The sequence below is a fragment of the Dama dama genome, chromosome 18, assembly GCF_033118175.1.
Source record: "Dama dama isolate Ldn47 chromosome 18, ASM3311817v1, whole genome shotgun sequence".
Taxonomy (NCBI): domain Eukaryota; kingdom Metazoa; phylum Chordata; class Mammalia; order Artiodactyla; family Cervidae; genus Dama; species Dama dama.
Genome location: NC_083698.1, coordinates 67,461,247 through 67,478,464, shown reverse-complemented (window position 1 = coordinate 67,478,464; position 17,218 = coordinate 67,461,247). Strand labels below are relative to the sequence as shown.

The following is a 17,218-nucleotide window of genomic DNA, read 5'->3' as shown; positions in this document are numbered from 1 at the left end:
TTTAATCTCTGGTCCAGGAAGATCCCACATGCTGAGAAGCAACTAAGCCTGTTCGCCACAACTACTAAGCCCGTATTCTACAGAGTCCAAGAGCCACAACTGCTGAGCCCTCACGCCCTAGAGCCGGTGCTCTGCAACAAAAGAAGCCCCTGCAATGAGAAGCCTCAGCATCGCAACTAGAGCGTAGCTCCCATTCTCCTCAATTAGAGAAAAGCCCACACATAATGAAGCCCTAGCACGCCAAAAACAAAGAAACAAAATTAATTCAAAATGAAGGAACAGATCATTCTAGAGTTCTAGAATGCAGTAGATGAATATTTGATGTTTGCCTTTAAAAAATATACAGTACCTTTTTACTTCTTTCCAAGTTACTAACAGATGTGGACACTTCAAAGTTTAGTTCATTGTCATATTATGCCTTCCCAGTGATGCGATACACAGAAGAGGTCCATAACCTTAAATGCTTTTTCTCACAAAACAGTAATATATTAAAACCTTTTATAATTGTTTGCATTCTCCAGTCTTTGTCTTACCTGTCCTCTGAGGCAGTTGGGCGAGTAGTCGTTTGTAGTGGAGTGTGCAATTCATTAGAGTAAAAGGTCTCTGACAGTATGTCAGCTCCTTCAAGCTCCCTGCAGCAGTAGGGCCGGCCATGAATTACCTCCATGCTTCTTGGCTAAAAGGGCACAACCTGGAAAAAGAAAAGGAGGGCGCACTTGGTTAAAGAGTCACTGACTTAGTTGCTGTCACACTGACCCTCCCTCAGGGCGGGCAGGAAACTGGCTTAGTACTGCTCAGTAGTTCAACCGAAGTCTGCTTAGAAATCATGGGTTCTTATCCTTGGGGTGAGCCCTATCTGCGGGCCCTTGGGTGTCCTTTCAGTAACAGAGAGCAACTTAAGTTCTATGGAAACCAATTTCAACTGAAACAAATCCACAAAGTGGAAGAGGTTCTAAAGTAGAGTATGAATGATGAGTGGATGACACGTGGACTCATTTAAGGCCTCTACCTGGCGGGCATTGACTGACCTTCGATTCTTGCATCAATTTTAACAGTAATTATTCAAGAAAACTCAGCGGATTCCCCCTGCCCGGGTCTTTTTTTTTTTTTTTAAAGCAGGGAGACCCAGTATCCAACAGAATTAACACCTGTGCTTCTAAGGTCTTCAGGGATTCTAGTCGGGAGGTTCTTTGCAGAGGTGGAGAATCAGACGTGCAGCACAAGTGAGACCCCAAAGTGAGAATTCCACCCCTCCTTGGGACTTGATGAGGGAAGCAAAAGATGCGCCTTGGCCAGGACCGGCCTAAGCCTAGCCTTCAGGGCCATCAACGCCCTGCCGATCGGCGCCTCGGGGCTCCGACGCACCTTGGGACATCAGCCTGGAAGCCTTAGGCGGCAGAGCCTCCTTTTCCCCTCCCTAGAGCTGGCGGGCCTCTGCGGGGCGTGGAATTCCGCCGTCGTCCGCACCTGCGGCCCGGGGGAGCTTGCGTGCAGGTGCGGGTGAAGGAGAGAGAGGGCCAGCGGGCAGGCCAGGGGTGGGGTTGAGGGTGCCTGTGACGGCAACCGTGACCGTGGCAATAGGTAATGCATGCTTGCCGGGCGGCGGGCTTCGGGGAGGAGAGCAGGGGCGGCGGTGGGCTCTTAGAAGTTTCGGAAGAAGCCAGCCCATGAACTCTTGGAACCCGCAAGAACTGGAAGCCGGAAGGAAGGTGGGGAATGAGGGGTAGACTCCCAGTCCACGCGCGAAAGGAGTTCTTCCGGCACCCCAGCCCGTCGTCCCCGCCCCTTTATCCGCCCCTCCCTTCGCCCCTGGCCCCGCCCCCTGGCGCCCCTTGGCGCCCTCTGCAGGCCGTATCACATGCTCCTTCGAGGGCTGCTTGGCCCAGGCGGCTCCCGGCCCTGGGGCCCGCGCGTTCTCTGCTGTGTACTGGGGCGGTGGAGGAGTGTGGTGCTAGGGAGACTCTGATGAGGTGGGAGCCTCCAACACATCCGTGTTCCTTACCCTCAATGGGGCACAGTGCGGCCTTATCGAGGGTGGCCTCCGCAGGACTCAGCACTTGCAGCCCCTACATTATGCCAGGCCGAGGCTCTTCCTACCCTAGGTGGGTGCGGACAGGGCACACAGGCAGTGTGCCTGCGGTGATCTACCCGATCAGCAAAGACCTCGCCCCGCTTCCATTACCTTTGTTACCACCCCCCTTCCCCCCGCCCCCCAATCCTCCCCGAAGAAACGAACGTGAACCACGATTCTGCACCTACGAGACCACGAGTTTCTGTGATGGCTAAGGACAGGACCCCTGAGAAGGACCCTGATGTGGGAAGGTTGGTTACTTTTGCGGGGAGAGGCTGGAACTGAGCCTGCAGGAACACGGGGGAAGGTGGGGACAAGAACGACCACCTTTCAGAAGGGCGGTATAACAGAGCTGTTCTCTGCCTGTTTCCCAACTTTTTAATCAAGCCACTAGTGGGTATTCATTTTGTGCTGTGCCTTCCAGATGAGTGTTCGCTGACGTGAGGGAAGGAAAGCTGCGTTAGAGTAGACCGGGGGGTAATTTTGTATTCCTGGTCTGTTTCTTTGTCCTTGCACCTCTCTCAGAGTCCAGTAGTTACCAGCCACTAAACCAGGAAGTGTAGATTTTTCAGGAGGCAGAGTTGTGAATTAGGTGAAGTTTGACTTTCTTTTTGACCCCGTTAACATTTTTTTACCCGAAAAATTTCTCATAGAAGTTCACCTCAGCCTTTTTGCTGCTTTGTGTGTGCAGGATACCCATGACATTATCTTGTCAGCCCAGCCTATTTTATGTGCCTGGCCTCCCAGGACTTTACCTACTTCACCTTTGTCCAGATTTCCTCATGGCTTGATTCTTCCTGGGAGGTAATAACTGAGTGTCATAAATCAGTGACATATGATGAAGCTGTGTCACTAGCCACGTGTTAGTATGTAATGGGTGTTTGTGATACCAGGAAAGTTGAGGAAACTATAAGTTGATTGACTAGGATATGTGGTGATAGCTTCCTGGTGGGTTTGAAGTTTTATTTTGGTCAAATGACTGTTGTTTAGTCGCTCAGTTGTGTTGAACTCTTTGTGACCCCACGGACTGTAGCCTGCTAGGCTCTTCTGTCCAGGGATTGTCCAGGCAAGAATACTGGAGTGGGTTGCCATGCCCTCCTCCAGGGGATATTTCCAACCCAGAGTCCTAACTCATTGGCAAGTAGGTTCTTTACCACTAGTGCCACCTGGGAAGCCAGAGTATAAAGGTTAGGAAAATTTAATTATTTTTGCCTTTGTTATTTTCAAGTAAAATTTACAGGCAAGAATAAGTTTTTTGCCAGATCTTTTAAAAAACAATTGTTTTCTTTGGAAATGTTTTTACATCTGCAAGATTCTAAAGGATGTCAGGATTGGGTCTATTATTTGACCAACACTCCTTAATCTAGGCTTTTATGATTTAATTCACACCATCTCAGCCATCTGGTGATATGTATGTGACCCCCAACGACACATGTCATAGTTGTTGTTTAGTCGCTAAGTCGTGACCAACTCTTTTGCAACCGCATGGACTGTAGCTCACCAGGATCCTCTGTCCATGGAATCTCTTGGGCCAAGAATACTGGAGTGGGTTGCCATTTCCTTCTCCAGGGGATCTTCCCAACCCAGAGAAGCCCCTTTACTTCCCTAGATATTTATTACAATAAGAAAAAAAGCCCTGGATCAAATTCTGTGTGGATTTTCCCTATAGACTGGAGTGGGATTTCCCAGGCAAGAATTTTGAAGTGGGTTGCCGTTCCCTTCTCCAAAGGATCTTCCTGGTACAGGGATTGAACCCACATCTCCTGCATTGCAGACAGATTCCTTACCATGTGAACCATCAAGGAAACCTCAATTTATACAGTGCTGTAAGTCAATTATATTAATAAAACTGGAAAAAAGATCAAAATAAAAATATTCATATCTGCCAAGGAATACTAAGTCTCTTAAAGTTTTATTCATTATCAAATACCACTGGGGTTGCAAAGAATTGGACATGACTGAGCAATTAATACTAACTGTATAAATTGGAAATCCATGGTGGCTCAGTGGTAAAGAATCTGCCCACCAATGCAGGAGACTTGGGTTCAATTATGGGTTGGGAAGAGCCTGTAGAGAAGGAAATGGCAACCTATTCCATTATTTTTGCCTGGGAAATCCTGGCAAAAAGGATTGCCAGGAGAGGAGTCTGGTGGGCTACAGTCCATAGGGTCATAAGAGTTGGACATGACTTAACGATTAAACCACTACCACTGTATAAATTTAAGGTGTACAGCATAATGACATGACATATGTTTTATGAAAATGAGGGACTTCCCTGGTGGTCAGAGGCTAAGACTTCAAGCTTCCAATGCAGGGCACCTGGATTTGATCCCTGGTTTGGGAACTAGATCTTGCATGTAGCAACTAAGACCGGCACAGCCAAATATTCAATTAGTAATAGATAATAGATAAATACTTTAAAAAAGAAGATGAATAAAGGAAAGCCTCATTCAAAATGGAGTTGGGAAGACCTAAGGGGGAGCTTTCATACACATACCAGTCATCACAGTTTACACATTCCAGCCAGAAGAAGCTTAATTTACAGCAGGAAGAAGGAAGATTTTCTTCTTGCCTGGAAATAATCCAGCCAATGAGAAACTGTTACAACCCTGAAACCTCCTCCAGTGAACTTTTAAACAAACAGCCCCTCCCACCTTCCACTTTTCCATTATTCTGCTATAAAAAAATACTCCTTCTTTTGGTCTCCAAACTATGGGATTCACTGGTGGCTCAGACGGTAAAGAGTCTGCCTGCAATGGGTCGGGAAGATCCCTTGAAGAAGGAAATGGCAACCCACTCCAGTATTCTTGTCTGGAAAATCCCATGGACAGAGGAGCCTGGTGGGCTACAGTCCATGGGGTCACAGAGTTTAACACAACTGAGCAATTTCACTTTTCACCTTTGGTCTTCACCTATGGTTTGCTGTAGTTTCCATGGCCCAAAGGACAATTCATGTGGTATTCCCAAATAAATTGGATTTTGCTGGCTAACCTGTTACCATTTTCTTTTAAAGGTTCACATTACTTGGTGTCAGAAGGGGTATTCGAAGGAGCTGATCCCTAAAGAACTAACGATCCTGGGAATCATGCCTGGTACCCAGTTGATCCCCTTGTGTTCTCCACTGTTTTGGTCTGGTAAGTCTCCTCTCAGATTCAAGCTCATTCCTTTTGATTGAGCCCTCTCCAACTTTTTAGGGGGATCTGTTTTTGTTTTCGTGATGCTATTGCCTTCTGTGTGAGCACTCATTTGTTTTCTGAACCTCTGGTTTTGACGTATGGGATACCAATTCTCTAAATTTTCTCAGGAGAGTCCTCCTTCTGGGACCACGGCTTACTTTGTGTTCAAAACGGCATATTTTCAACTAAATGGACCAACTTAATTAAAAATAGTTTAGAACTCCAATGGTCACCATGGGGAATTTTGAACCTCTTCATTACTGATAACTGTACATGTATTAAACCATTGATCTGTGGATAAAATAATGTTTATTAATCAATACTGGTGAGGAAATGTTAATATAATATAATAATATAATATTAATAATATATATTAATAATATAATAATATTAATAAGGCCTCACGAAGTGCCTACTTTGCTTGTCCCAAACCTGTTCAAAATATATTCCTGGGAAACTGTCTGCACTGCCCCTGAATACTTTATTAAAAAAAAATTTTAACATTAAAACATTTTTAATTTTCTATTGGAGTATAGTTGGTTTACAGTATTGCATTAGTTTCCGGTGTACAGCAGAGTGATTCAGTTAACATATATGTGTATCTATTCTTTCTCAGATTCTTTTTTTCTGAACATGCATGAAATGATATTTATTATATGAAATTGGCTTAAGCAATATGGTGGCTATTAAGTGCAAATCTGCTGCCCTTTGTGAACAAGCCTGATAAACACTCCAGCCACCCCTCAATCACTTAAAATTGCTCAACTGACCATTCAAATTTTTGGCAAATAAATTTTATAGACTTCCCCCTGTCTCATGGATATATAATAAATATATTTTCATCAGATACTTATAATGTCTATTTTTGTTATATTTTATATTGGACTCTTAATTCAGTGATACAATAAAGGAAGGGTATGAGGAAATACACTCTCCTATTTTTTTCAAGGGAGTACAAATTGGTATGATAGAAAAGGAAGGCAGTTTATCAGCATCTGTTAAAATTATAACTGTAGCGTGGACACAGCTGAAGCGACTGAGCATGCACGCATAGCATTTTGGCCTAGGAACCCCTCTTCTAGGAATTTTCCTACATGCATGCACACATAGGGTTTGAAAACATGCATAACAGGTATCTAATGCACACAGAGATTATTCAGTGTAACACTGTGCATAATAGGAAAAGATTTGACATAATTGTTCACCACATAAATTGTTATTTTCATGCAATGGGATACCAGGCAGCTATTAAAAAGAATGATGACATGTTTTATGTATTGTCTAGTAACAACCTCTGAGATATATTTTAATGGAAAAAAGTCAAAGTATTGAAGAATTGTGGAGTATGTGCTATTTGTGTAGCAAATGAAATTATATGTTTTCTTATAAGTTATGTGTATACATGTGTGTATGTGTCTGTATATATATATATATATAGTTAATGTTAAGTCGCTCAGTCATGTCTGACTCTTTGCAACCCCATGGACTGTAGCCCACCAGGCTCCTCCGTCCATGGGATTTTCCAGGCAAGAATACTGGAGTGGATTGCCATTTCCTTCTCCAGAGGATCTTCCCAACCCAGGGATCGAACCCAGGTCTCCCGCTGTAGGCAGACGCTTTAACCTCTGAGCCACCAGGGAAGCATGTATGTATGTATAAGCATTTCTTATATATGCATACTATTCCTAGAAATATGCACAAAAACCTGGCCACATTAGTTGCCTTTGAGAAGGGGAACTAATAACTGGACCTCAGTGGTGGAAGGGAGGTATTTGACCATATTTCTTTTTTGCACTTTTTGAATTTGAACCATAGTACCTATTTGTTGCAGATTGCATTTTCTGGAAGCAGATGCTGAGATGGAGTTGGGGGTCTAAGCTGTTTATTAAAAGTCAACACCTGTGGAAGGAAGAAAAGGAAGCAAGATTGGGTAGAGGGACAAGTCCATCAGTGACATGAGCCTGACAAAACCTTGGCTAGCCTTCCATGGAGCTCTGGAGCACTGATGGCATCTCAGAGCAGCCCTAGGTTGGGTGGGAAAAATTGTTTTCACCCCTGACTCAGTCAGGCATTGACTGCTTCTGATTTGGGAAGGGTATTATGGCGGGGACATATAGCTAGCTCTTTGCAGCTGAGTCAGCCCCCATCAGAGTTGACAGCTTGAGCGGCAGATCTTATTCTGAAGGGGGATCTAGGTAGTGTGTCTCTGCAATGACACTACATTTCCTACCCCTATGCTTTGTGAGAATTTGAATGGATATAAAATCCCAACGTGTGAAGGAGGAAGTCATTTTCAGATGAATAAGTCTTCAAACAATATACCTTCCAGGCACTTCTTTCTACCTGTTTAAGTCAATGATTTCTGCCCCCTGGCCTTTGCATTCTAAGGCAATTTTAACTGATGCAAGTAGTATTCTCATGTTTTGTTTGTTTAGAAATTTGAATCCATATAGAAAAATTTCTAAACATATTAAAATTAATTGCTTCTGGGGAATAGAAATTGGGAGTGGATATGGTTGGGGCTTGGGACATTAGTTTGTCATCCAACTGGGACAGTTTGGAGAGTAAAAGGGAGGGCTATTAACACTTACACTGGGGTAACAGGCATAAATCTGAACTGTCCCTGGGAAACTGGAAGTTTTTGCAGTCACCCTAACTAAAAGCCTTGCAGCATTCTTTTGACTTTTAAAACTTGTGCAGGTATCTCTTTGCTAAACATAAAATAAATCTTAGAAGAAGATTGATAAGGTTTTGGAAGTTAATTAGTACAGCTTCACACAAGCAGAAGTGACATCTATGGTATTCCTTTTTGATATCTCTATTTGACCATCCAGTCTCTGCTTAAACACCTTTCCATGACTCATGTGAGTCAGATCCATTACTGGGTACTTATAGTTGTTAGAAACTTTTTAAAAAACTGCCAGTTTGTAACTTTATACCAGTAGTCATAGCACGGAAGCCATTCCCTCTGACTAGCCCTGGTTTTACATGTGCATCGCTTTCGTTAGTCCAAGAGAAGTGCCACCTCTCGCGGTCCCTACTTAGCTTTTCTACACCACGGTGCTGTGTTTCTTGGTATTAGAGTAAACAGTGCCCGCAGACTTGAAAGGTGGGGACAGCAGGTTTGCTTAGGCTAAGAAACAAGACTGCAGAAATGATTTAGTGTCTTGGGTAAGGTGAGCAATAACCCTACAAGGTAAAAGCCTTGTCAGGTTTGATTGGCAAGTGAAAGGCTCATGCATCAGAGAAGTCGCTGACTCCAGTGATATAACCCCTGGCTTCATTCCTGTTCTCTTCTTCTGTCAGCCTGCCACCATTTCCCTCTCTCTGTCCTGTGATGTAAGACATGACCAGAATTGACAGAGAGAGAAGGCAGAGGGGGCAGTTGTTAAAATGTTACCCAGACAGATTGAAATCCAAATGCCTTAATTCACCATGATATGTTTTGATTAATGAGAGTGAGAAAGTGAAGAGGTTGTGATGTCTAATCAAAGAAAGTAATGCTTTAGTTACTGAAATGCAAATGCCTTAATTGGGAGGGACAAAAATTAATAGAAATAATTAACAAAAATTAATGAGGTCAAAAAGATATATTAAGAGGAAATGTAAAGCATCTTTGTCACAATTAGAGCTACATTTGGTTTGTGGTAAAAGAAAGTACATAAAGAAATTAAAGAGTCACATGTAAATATTTTAGCATTTGATCAATTTATGACTTCAGTTACTATTTTAATTTTATGATAAACAACCTTTCCATCCGATTGTAGATGTTTTAATGTAGAAAGAATCTTGCTGATTCTTAATGGGTTCTGCCTATTTTGTTTAAGTATTCTGACTTTCCTTAAAGATGTGCTGATTCCTTAATGCTAATAATCCTTAACTCACAGCTAGACTCAGGCTGTAAAAATGTTTACTTTTGTCTATTATAAACTGTTGAATTGAGGTGATTGTGCATTAGTTTAAAATTTTAGTTCATAACTGAGCCTTAAGTGCGCAGTATATTGTACAATATAAAGCAAGAGGATCTTAAAGACTCTCTGTTGTGGTGGGGTGGTGATTATTGTTTTTGGTCTAAGATTTTAAAATCAGTTATGTACAAATGTGGAACATTTTCTGCCCTCTAGTGGTTAAAAGTAACTTTGCAATATCAGTTACAATTCAGTGCTTTAAATTACAAGGGAAAAGCTGTGTGACATTTTAAAAGCAGGTTGAAAATTATGTAGGTATATTGCCATAGCTAATTAGTATTGCTGCATATTTCAAGAAAGTGAAACAATGGTTTTATGTTTTATTAATCACAGTATACTAATGCCTGGAAATCTGGCAAGAGGTAAAATAAATTTTGAGATAATTTTTCTTCAGGATTAAAATAATATTTCTCTATCTCTACAAAGAGAGTATTAATTCCATATTAATCTTATTAACGTATTACTCCACTCCTCATTCTAATAGTGATTTTCCAGTTCAACTCCTTTCATACTTTAGTTCTTACATTTACGAAGAGAATAACGGGAGATAATACTTCTCATTTCCTAACCTACACATAGGATAGTACATATTACCTTTGTGTTTTGTTCTAAGAGGAAAATTTCATGATATAGGAAAAACAAAAATGGGCTATTAGAAAGAATGTGATAGTGCCCTGAAGTTCAAAGAGAAGTGCTATAACATAGTATGTGTGTGACTGTTGTCCATTATCCATTTCCCAGGGAAATTAAACTAATCAAATGTTTCATCTTCATTACTGTTCTGAAATGTGTTCTCATATCTGACTGATAACAGAAGCTTTTGCTGTCCCAGATATTTCTAAAGAAGCACTAACTTCTGCCCCAGGTGAATACAAAGCCATATAAACTAGTGAGATGATAAAATAGCTTGGGAGGAAAAAAGATTAGCAACAATTACTTCCTTTCAAAATAAGCTTCCAGGGAATAAAGGAAAAATTTAATGTTCTGGTGAAAAATCTAATATTCCTAAATAAGCTTGTCAGAATCAGAGCATCTCTAAAAAGCGTCAACCTTATTGTTTTCAGACGCATTTTTTTCTGGTAGGCAACATAATGTTAAAGCTTTGAGTATGGTTATTTAAATATTAATAGTGTGAGTATAATTAGAGAATAGTACTAGACCTTGTAAAAAGGCAAGTGAAAAGGACTTAATGCCACTGAACTGTACACTTAAAAACAGTTAAAACAGTAAATATTATGTTATGTGTATTTTACCACAGCAAAATAGAATACATAAAAAAGGCAAATGAAATCTCCCTGATTGTTTTCATACTTCTAACAGCAAATGAAATGTACAACATCTAGTAAATGTTTTAGGAATTCAAGGCCACTTAATAAGTAGTAAGTTAAAATAAACATTGGGTATTATGTTCACCAGATAATATTTTCCTAATTCAATTTGGCTCCAAGCAGCAAAGTGATATTTTCTACAGGGCATTTAGTAACAGACATTAATCTGGGAAAGGCTGCAATAGTCCAGTACTCCCACAGTTCATGTTGGTGGACTGGGATAGGCTTACTTCGGATTTTCTTTGATTCCTTTATCTCTTTCTCTCACTTCATTAATGGGGTTGGTAAGAGACTGCAAATAATTCAGGGAGAGGCATACTTACTGATACCTTTCCCAACTCCACTGGCCAATTACTGCTTATGTCAAAGCCTCTCTTGACCAGTTCGGTTCTCCCACTGAAGTAGAAACTGATAGTTGGTGAAATTAATAATTGATGATAGTTGAGTTTCATCACCAACTATAGCACTTTCTCTGCTATAGAGAAAAAAAATCATTAGTTGCTTCTTCAGAGTCTAAGTTAAAAATGGTAGAGCATTTCTTCTGTGATGTTTTAAATCTTTATGGTCATTCATTACTAAGGTGGACACTTCCTTACTTGCTCTTGAGGTAAATACCTTAACAAATGGCTAGGTTAAAGCTGTCCAGGCATCTAGGTCTTTTTTTTCCCCTCTTTCTTCCTCCTTTCCTCCTTCCTTCCTTCTTTCTAAAAATCTGTATATAATGTTTAAAGCATTGAGGCTTTCTTCCTGGACTCCAGTGTGCTCATGTTTTCTTTTGAGAGCTTCATTCAACAACTGTTTCCTGACTACTCACTACGTTTGGGGGCTGGATGGGAGGTGATTGACGGGGTGGTGGACAGGACAGTGGATGAAGGAGGAAAAGCACAAACTTTGAAATGAAACAGACCTTGGTCGAGGCCATCTGTTAGCTCTCATTTCTTCAGAATGTTCTTTGTGAGCTCAGTTCTCATGTGTAAAAATGAACATAATGAGAATGCTTAAAACAGTATTAAACTTAAAACAGTTATCATAGCAATCAATAGTCACTATTATTATTAAGCTGGGATTGGGATACAAAGAAGAACAAGCTAGTGCAGTGGTTCCCAATTAAGGATGATTTTGCCTCCAAGAGAACATTTGGCACTATCTGGAGATGTTTTTAGTTGTCTTATTTATTGGGTGGTGCTCCTGGCATCTAGCAGGTAGAGGCTACTGGCCTTGATAAACATCCTATGATACACAGAGCAGATCCCATAGCAAAGAATTATCCAGCCCACAATGTCAACAGTGTTGATCTTGGTTGAGTAAAGGAAAAACATTAAAATAGGCTATATATTTCATGTAATATAAATATATATTTATGTAATATATATTTCATGAATAGGCTGCTCAGCCTGTGATTGGAATGATGGGTCCTTGATGACCATGGAATTCCCACACCAGCCTGGAACTGCTTCCTTCCAGACATTGTTATATGTGTGGGGGAAAAAAAAAAAAACTCTCTCTTGGAAAAAGTATGTTGTTTAGGTTTTCTCTTATATACAGCTGCATCCAAATTTGACCAGGGTTGGGCCTTGAAGGATTTTGATAAGTATTAAAGGGGCCTTTGAGCTGAAGGAATGAGCACAAATGAAGGCACAGAAATGTGCATATTTCTGTGAACATGCATATTTCTAGGGAATCACATGTAGTTTGATATGCTTATGAAATAACATGATAAGTTACATTGGAAGAGTGTAGAGTAATGTTTGCAGGAAGGTCTTTCGAGAAGACAAAATGAAAGAGAAGAGGCTGGCACTATCCCCTTTCTTGGCTATTTCATTTTGTTGATCACACCTAGATGAACACTGACCTTTCATTTTTCTCACTGAGAAATTGGTTCCAGAGTCAGTCCTTTATTTCCTTTTTCTGTTTCTCAAGGTCATTGTCCTAGTATGATGTATGAAATGTGGACCTGAGATGTCATGGAAGTTGCCCTCCCTGAAAATCATTGACATATAGCATGCGTCATCCCCACCTTTCCCCGGCAACCCCCCACTCCCCTTGCCTTTACAGGCTGGCTAAGGTTTATGTTAGGGTGAATCCAGATGGCATTTCTTTGAGGAAGTGAAGTGTAGGAAGAGAGGAGGCGGGGTGGAGAATGGACTATTGGAGGGGATGTGCTTGGTAAAGCACAGGAGAAGAGCTGTGAAGAAGAACACACTTACCACCTTGCTTCTATTGTCTGCTACTCTAAAAGCCAATATTTGGAGGAAGATCAGGCTAAACCACTTGAGTGATTCTGATTGTTTGGGTGTTATGTTCTCAGCACTTAAGTAACCAATCAGATAATAATAATCCTTAATAAACTGACTTAGATATTAATTTAAAATAATTCTAGAAATAAAAATCTTCTGTGGCAGTAAATCTTAAACTTTAGGGAATCACAAGGTCTATTGAGAATTTACCCAAGAACTCTGAAGTCTCTCCCCCGAAAAATGCACATATATATGTAATGATGCAGACAATGTCATTTTTAACAGCTGTGAGCATACCTTACAAGTAGAACTCCATCTTTGTTGCAAAAGTGAAGTTTTAATCAAAATGCCAACATCTGATAGACTGGAAAATTACAAAGCCAGATCACTGTGTGCAGACTTTATGAAGGAAGTGGTTGTTAAGTGGTTCTACTAAGTCCTCAATTTTCTCACCCACTTGGAGACCATGAAAGGATAAGATCTGAATTTGTGAAGAGATTTCTTGGGAGAGCATTGTTACCCTGCTGTGAATGCCCCCTACTGATGCTTATGTGCTAGGGATTACTGAGCCCATTACTCTTCATCAGGGAGAGGCTTCCATATGATGAGGAAATGTGCTCCATGTGGTTGAGAGAAATGAAAAATTGGTGCTCAACTCCAGGCCCCACAGCTGAAGAGTCTGGGGGCAGCAAGATAGAAGAGGTGTGTTGGGATCACAGCCAGTGTGGAGAGTGAGCTGTGGGTAACCAGAGATGAGCTGCAGGAAAGAGAGATTTGTAGAAGTTGCTTTGAGCCCTACTAAAGAGGACCCCTGGAAGAGAAAAGGGCATGAATGGAGTGGGTGCCCGTGTCCCACGGTGAGGGCTGAGTCCAGCCATGGTGGATGGGGCCATCCTCTGGGTCCTGGGAGTGGATCCATTCACCCTGGGTCCTGGGAGTGGATCCATTCACCCTGGGTCCTGGGAGTGGATCCATTCACCCTGGCAAGAGCTGTCCTATATCCCTTGCCTCTCTTCTCAAATTCTCTTCCATCCCTGAAGAGTCCAACAAAGCCAGAGAGTGAGGAAGCAATTGAGGCTGGAAAAGAAAGCAGAAGTCAATCTCATTCCTGTCACCCAGCTCAGATCTCACATGGGAAGAGTTGAACATGAATGAATGACTGTAGATTGAAATGTTGATTACAATGGAATTGAGACTGTGCATTTTTGACTTAGGCCAAAGAACCACTTCAGAGCAACAGTGAAGTTGATCTGCCCGAGATTTTATTCAGGGCCAGTGAAAGATTTCTGCATAGCCTGAGCCCCATCCTTTACATTTTAAAGGGGTGGTGGGTCACACAAAAAAATTTGCATTTTGACGTTTCATGAGTCATGCAGTTATATATTTTTTACCTACTGTGGGGTGTAGACAGACCTCTCAGGCTTGTGTGATAAGCTGGTCCTTGAGTTTCATGTAGGAAACAAAAATGAAAGTGAAAGCCATTCAGTCATATCTGACTCTTTGTGATACCATGGACTATAGTCCATGGAATTCTCCAGGTCAAAATATTGGAGTGGGTAGCCTTTCCCTTCTCCAAGGTATCTTCCCAAACCAGAGATTGAACCTAGGCCTCCCACATTGCAGGTGGATTCTTTACCAGCTGAGCCACCAGGGAAGCCGAAGAATACTGGAGTGGGTAGCCTATCCTTTCTCAATCAGATCTTCCTGACTCAGGAATCGAACTGGGGTCTCCTGCATTGCAGGCAAGTTCTTTACCACCTGAGCTACCAGGGAAGCCCAGAAAACAAAAGCTGTTCTCATAAATAAAGAGGGGAAGGGACATCCCTGATGGTCCAGTGGCTAAGACTCTGCATTCCCAATGCAGGGGGGAACTAGATCCTACATACCACAACTAAAGTTCCTGCATGTCTCAACTAAGACTGGCACGGTCGAATAAACAAACATCAGACAAAACAAAACAGGGAGGCATTGGGCATTGTGAGAAAAGGCAGAGGTGCCAACAGGGCTGAAATAGGAGGAGCAGGACAGGCTACACAGTTTGCAGGGCCCACTGCAAAACAAAAAATGCAGAACTCCTTGTTCAAACGTATTGAGAATGTCAGGACAGTGACAATAAAGCGTTTAACCAAATGTGGGGCCCTGTGTACCTGCGGGGGTCACATGGCCATAAAGCTCCCCTGGTGAATGTCAGAGGTCAGAAGAGGGGGAGACCCTGCTAGGGGTCCAGTTAAAGAGAGACTTGGGACAAGAGGCCTGTCTAGTCAAGACTTTTCTCAGTGAAATCACTTGCAGTGTGACCTCCTCAAGATCTCACAAGTCCTCAGAGAGGTTGCAGACTTCCTTATGTGAATGGATTTCTTGTAGAAGCTGATGAAGTAGGTACTGAGGGGCTGAAACAGAGTAAGCTCTGTGGGTTCGGAGGCAACTGACAACTGGTTATTCACCTAATATTGATTTTCCATAAATTTCAAGGGATTAGGTAAAGAACCCATGTTCTAGGACAAGAAATTTCCTTGTGTCATGTAGTATCGAGGGACCAAGGGGCTTTCTGTTTGTTTATTTATTAGTGCAGCAGGATGTTTCCTACTTTCACTTTGCTCAGGATGTGCAGTTGGGACAAAATCTGGAAGTCCAGAGATGCTGAATACTTTTATAATGCAAGTCATGAATGGTGGGGGCCAGACACCCCTTCAGGGTTTACGAAGAGATGGCAGAGTCTCATCAGCTCCTGTCTTGCCCCATCCCCATCTCCCCCTCCCCCGTCCCCTGGCGGTGGGCGAGAAGTTGCCTGGGAGGGCTGTTGCAGCTGTCCCTCACCCTGAAACCAAACAAGAGAGGTTCCTAGGAAGTCAGACAGAGTGGGAGTCATGAAGCGGGTACTGGCCACGCATTTCTGGTAGGTAGCGTGTGTAGGCACTAGGCTTGCTGGCCTGCCTCTGCCCCTCCTAAGTGGGGCAGAGGGGCTTGGAGACAAATGGGGGCAGTGGCGGGGTATCCCAGGAGCAGCTTAAGTCCTGCCTTGGCATGACGAGGACCTCTGCCTTTTGTGTAAATCAAGTGAACACTGAGAAGGTAGCTGCCTTGAGTCTTTCTTTCTGGCAGTAAGAGTACAGATGAGATGAGGATGACTGGAAGAGATCAGAAGGCATCCAGGTGTCTTAGGTCACTGACCTGGGCAGTGTGACATTCCCTGAGTGCTTCCCAAAGTACTCAAAAAGTAGAAAAAGTAACATTATAACAAGAAGACCAGACAGGGACTTTTGATTCTCCACCCCCACTCAAAAATACCCATCCCCCTCCCTCACCCACCCAACTTGAAGAAATTGGAAGAAAAGACTGTTTTCCAGAGGCCTACCATTTTTCCCTCCCACCACCCTACCTCAGGGGTGAGAAAGGGGAGGAAAGAGGAAGAGAGAAGGAGCAGCCTTGCCTCTTTCCGGCTCGTCCTTCCAGCCCCCAGCCCCCAGCCCCCAGCCACGGGGGAGGGGAAACTTTGATTTGGCTATGAGTCGGCCATCTTCAGCTGGAGTTGACTGAGTTTTTTAATATCAAGCAGTGAGGAAGTTGAAGGGTGTGTCTGGGGTGTTATTAAGAGATCTCTGCCCAGCAGGGAAAAGGGATTCAACACGGCCCAGCTGGGGGCAGGATAGGAGACAATTACTGCCACTCCTGGTTTGTACCTTAAGGAATTAAGATTGCTTAATAAATCTGATTAAGGACTTCTCATTCTATGACTAAAGTTGAATCACTGTACATCCGGGTGGTGGTATATTGTGTTCATAAATTGTTAGTTTTAAGAGTAATTAGGTTTTGTCTACAAATCAAAAACTTGAAATAGTAAATAAGGAGGAAAAAAACATACCAGAAGGCAAATTTTCAGTTATGGATAGAAGAGACACTTAAAGAGGTGTGTAATAATTGCTTTTTTCTTTTATCTGTTTTTTAAAAAGATTTTCAATCTATCATGTATTTACTAACAGCTAATACAATGAAAAAGTAGGTGTATAAAAATATTGGTAAATGGTTTATTATTCATGTTCATTTAATTGTCAAACATGTTATTCTGTTAAACTATTTAATATTCATTGTAAAATTTGCCAGGCTGCTCCTCTGTTTAAATTTTTCCTTAAGGGTAACTGTATTCATAAGATGGTGTTGTGGCTTAAGTCAGTCTCTCTCTCTCTCTTCTCTTCTCCCCATTACCAAAGCCTTCTTAAGTGTATGCAATGCTCTTTTTATTTAGACAAAATTATTTCATCTTTACATTACAGTATTTTTTACATTTTTTAACTTTCAAGATATTAGCTGTACTAAGAAGGAAAAATTGTTGTGAATGATAATTTATTACAAGAGAGCAGTGACTTCATTCTTTGTCTTCACCATAGATTTCTTTGCCGATTACAGGCTACAGCTTTAAGTCGTCTTTAGGGACAGGCTC

General features: G+C 42.0%; 1 protein-coding gene and 1 long non-coding RNA gene across 25 annotated transcripts in view; one reads left to right on the top strand and one right to left on the bottom strand.

The window, feature by feature from the left end:
• The window catches only part of SPMIP4 (sperm microtubule inner protein 4), a 41,918-nt gene extending 40,247 nt beyond the window's left edge, over positions 1–1,671 (bottom strand). For both annotated transcript variants that reach the window (XM_061165500.1, XM_061165501.1), the window contains exons 1-2: positions 1,366–1,671; positions 534–691 (exon numbers count right to left, since the gene is read on the bottom strand). In XM_061165500.1, the coding sequence (XP_061021483.1) occupies positions 534–667 (134 nt within the window). In that variant the 5' untranslated portion in view covers positions 668–691; positions 1,366–1,671. The remainder of the gene's footprint in view (positions 1–533; positions 692–1,365) is intronic.
• The window catches only part of LOC133072355 (uncharacterized), a 446,833-nt gene that overhangs the window by 58,517 nt on the left and 371,098 nt on the right, over positions 1–17,218 (top strand). For all 23 annotated transcript variants that reach the window (XR_009696719.1, XR_009696707.1, XR_009696718.1 and 20 more), the window contains exon 2: positions 5,085–5,205. This is a non-coding gene — a long non-coding RNA (uncharacterized LOC133072355). The remainder of the gene's footprint in view (positions 1–5,084; positions 5,206–17,218) is intronic.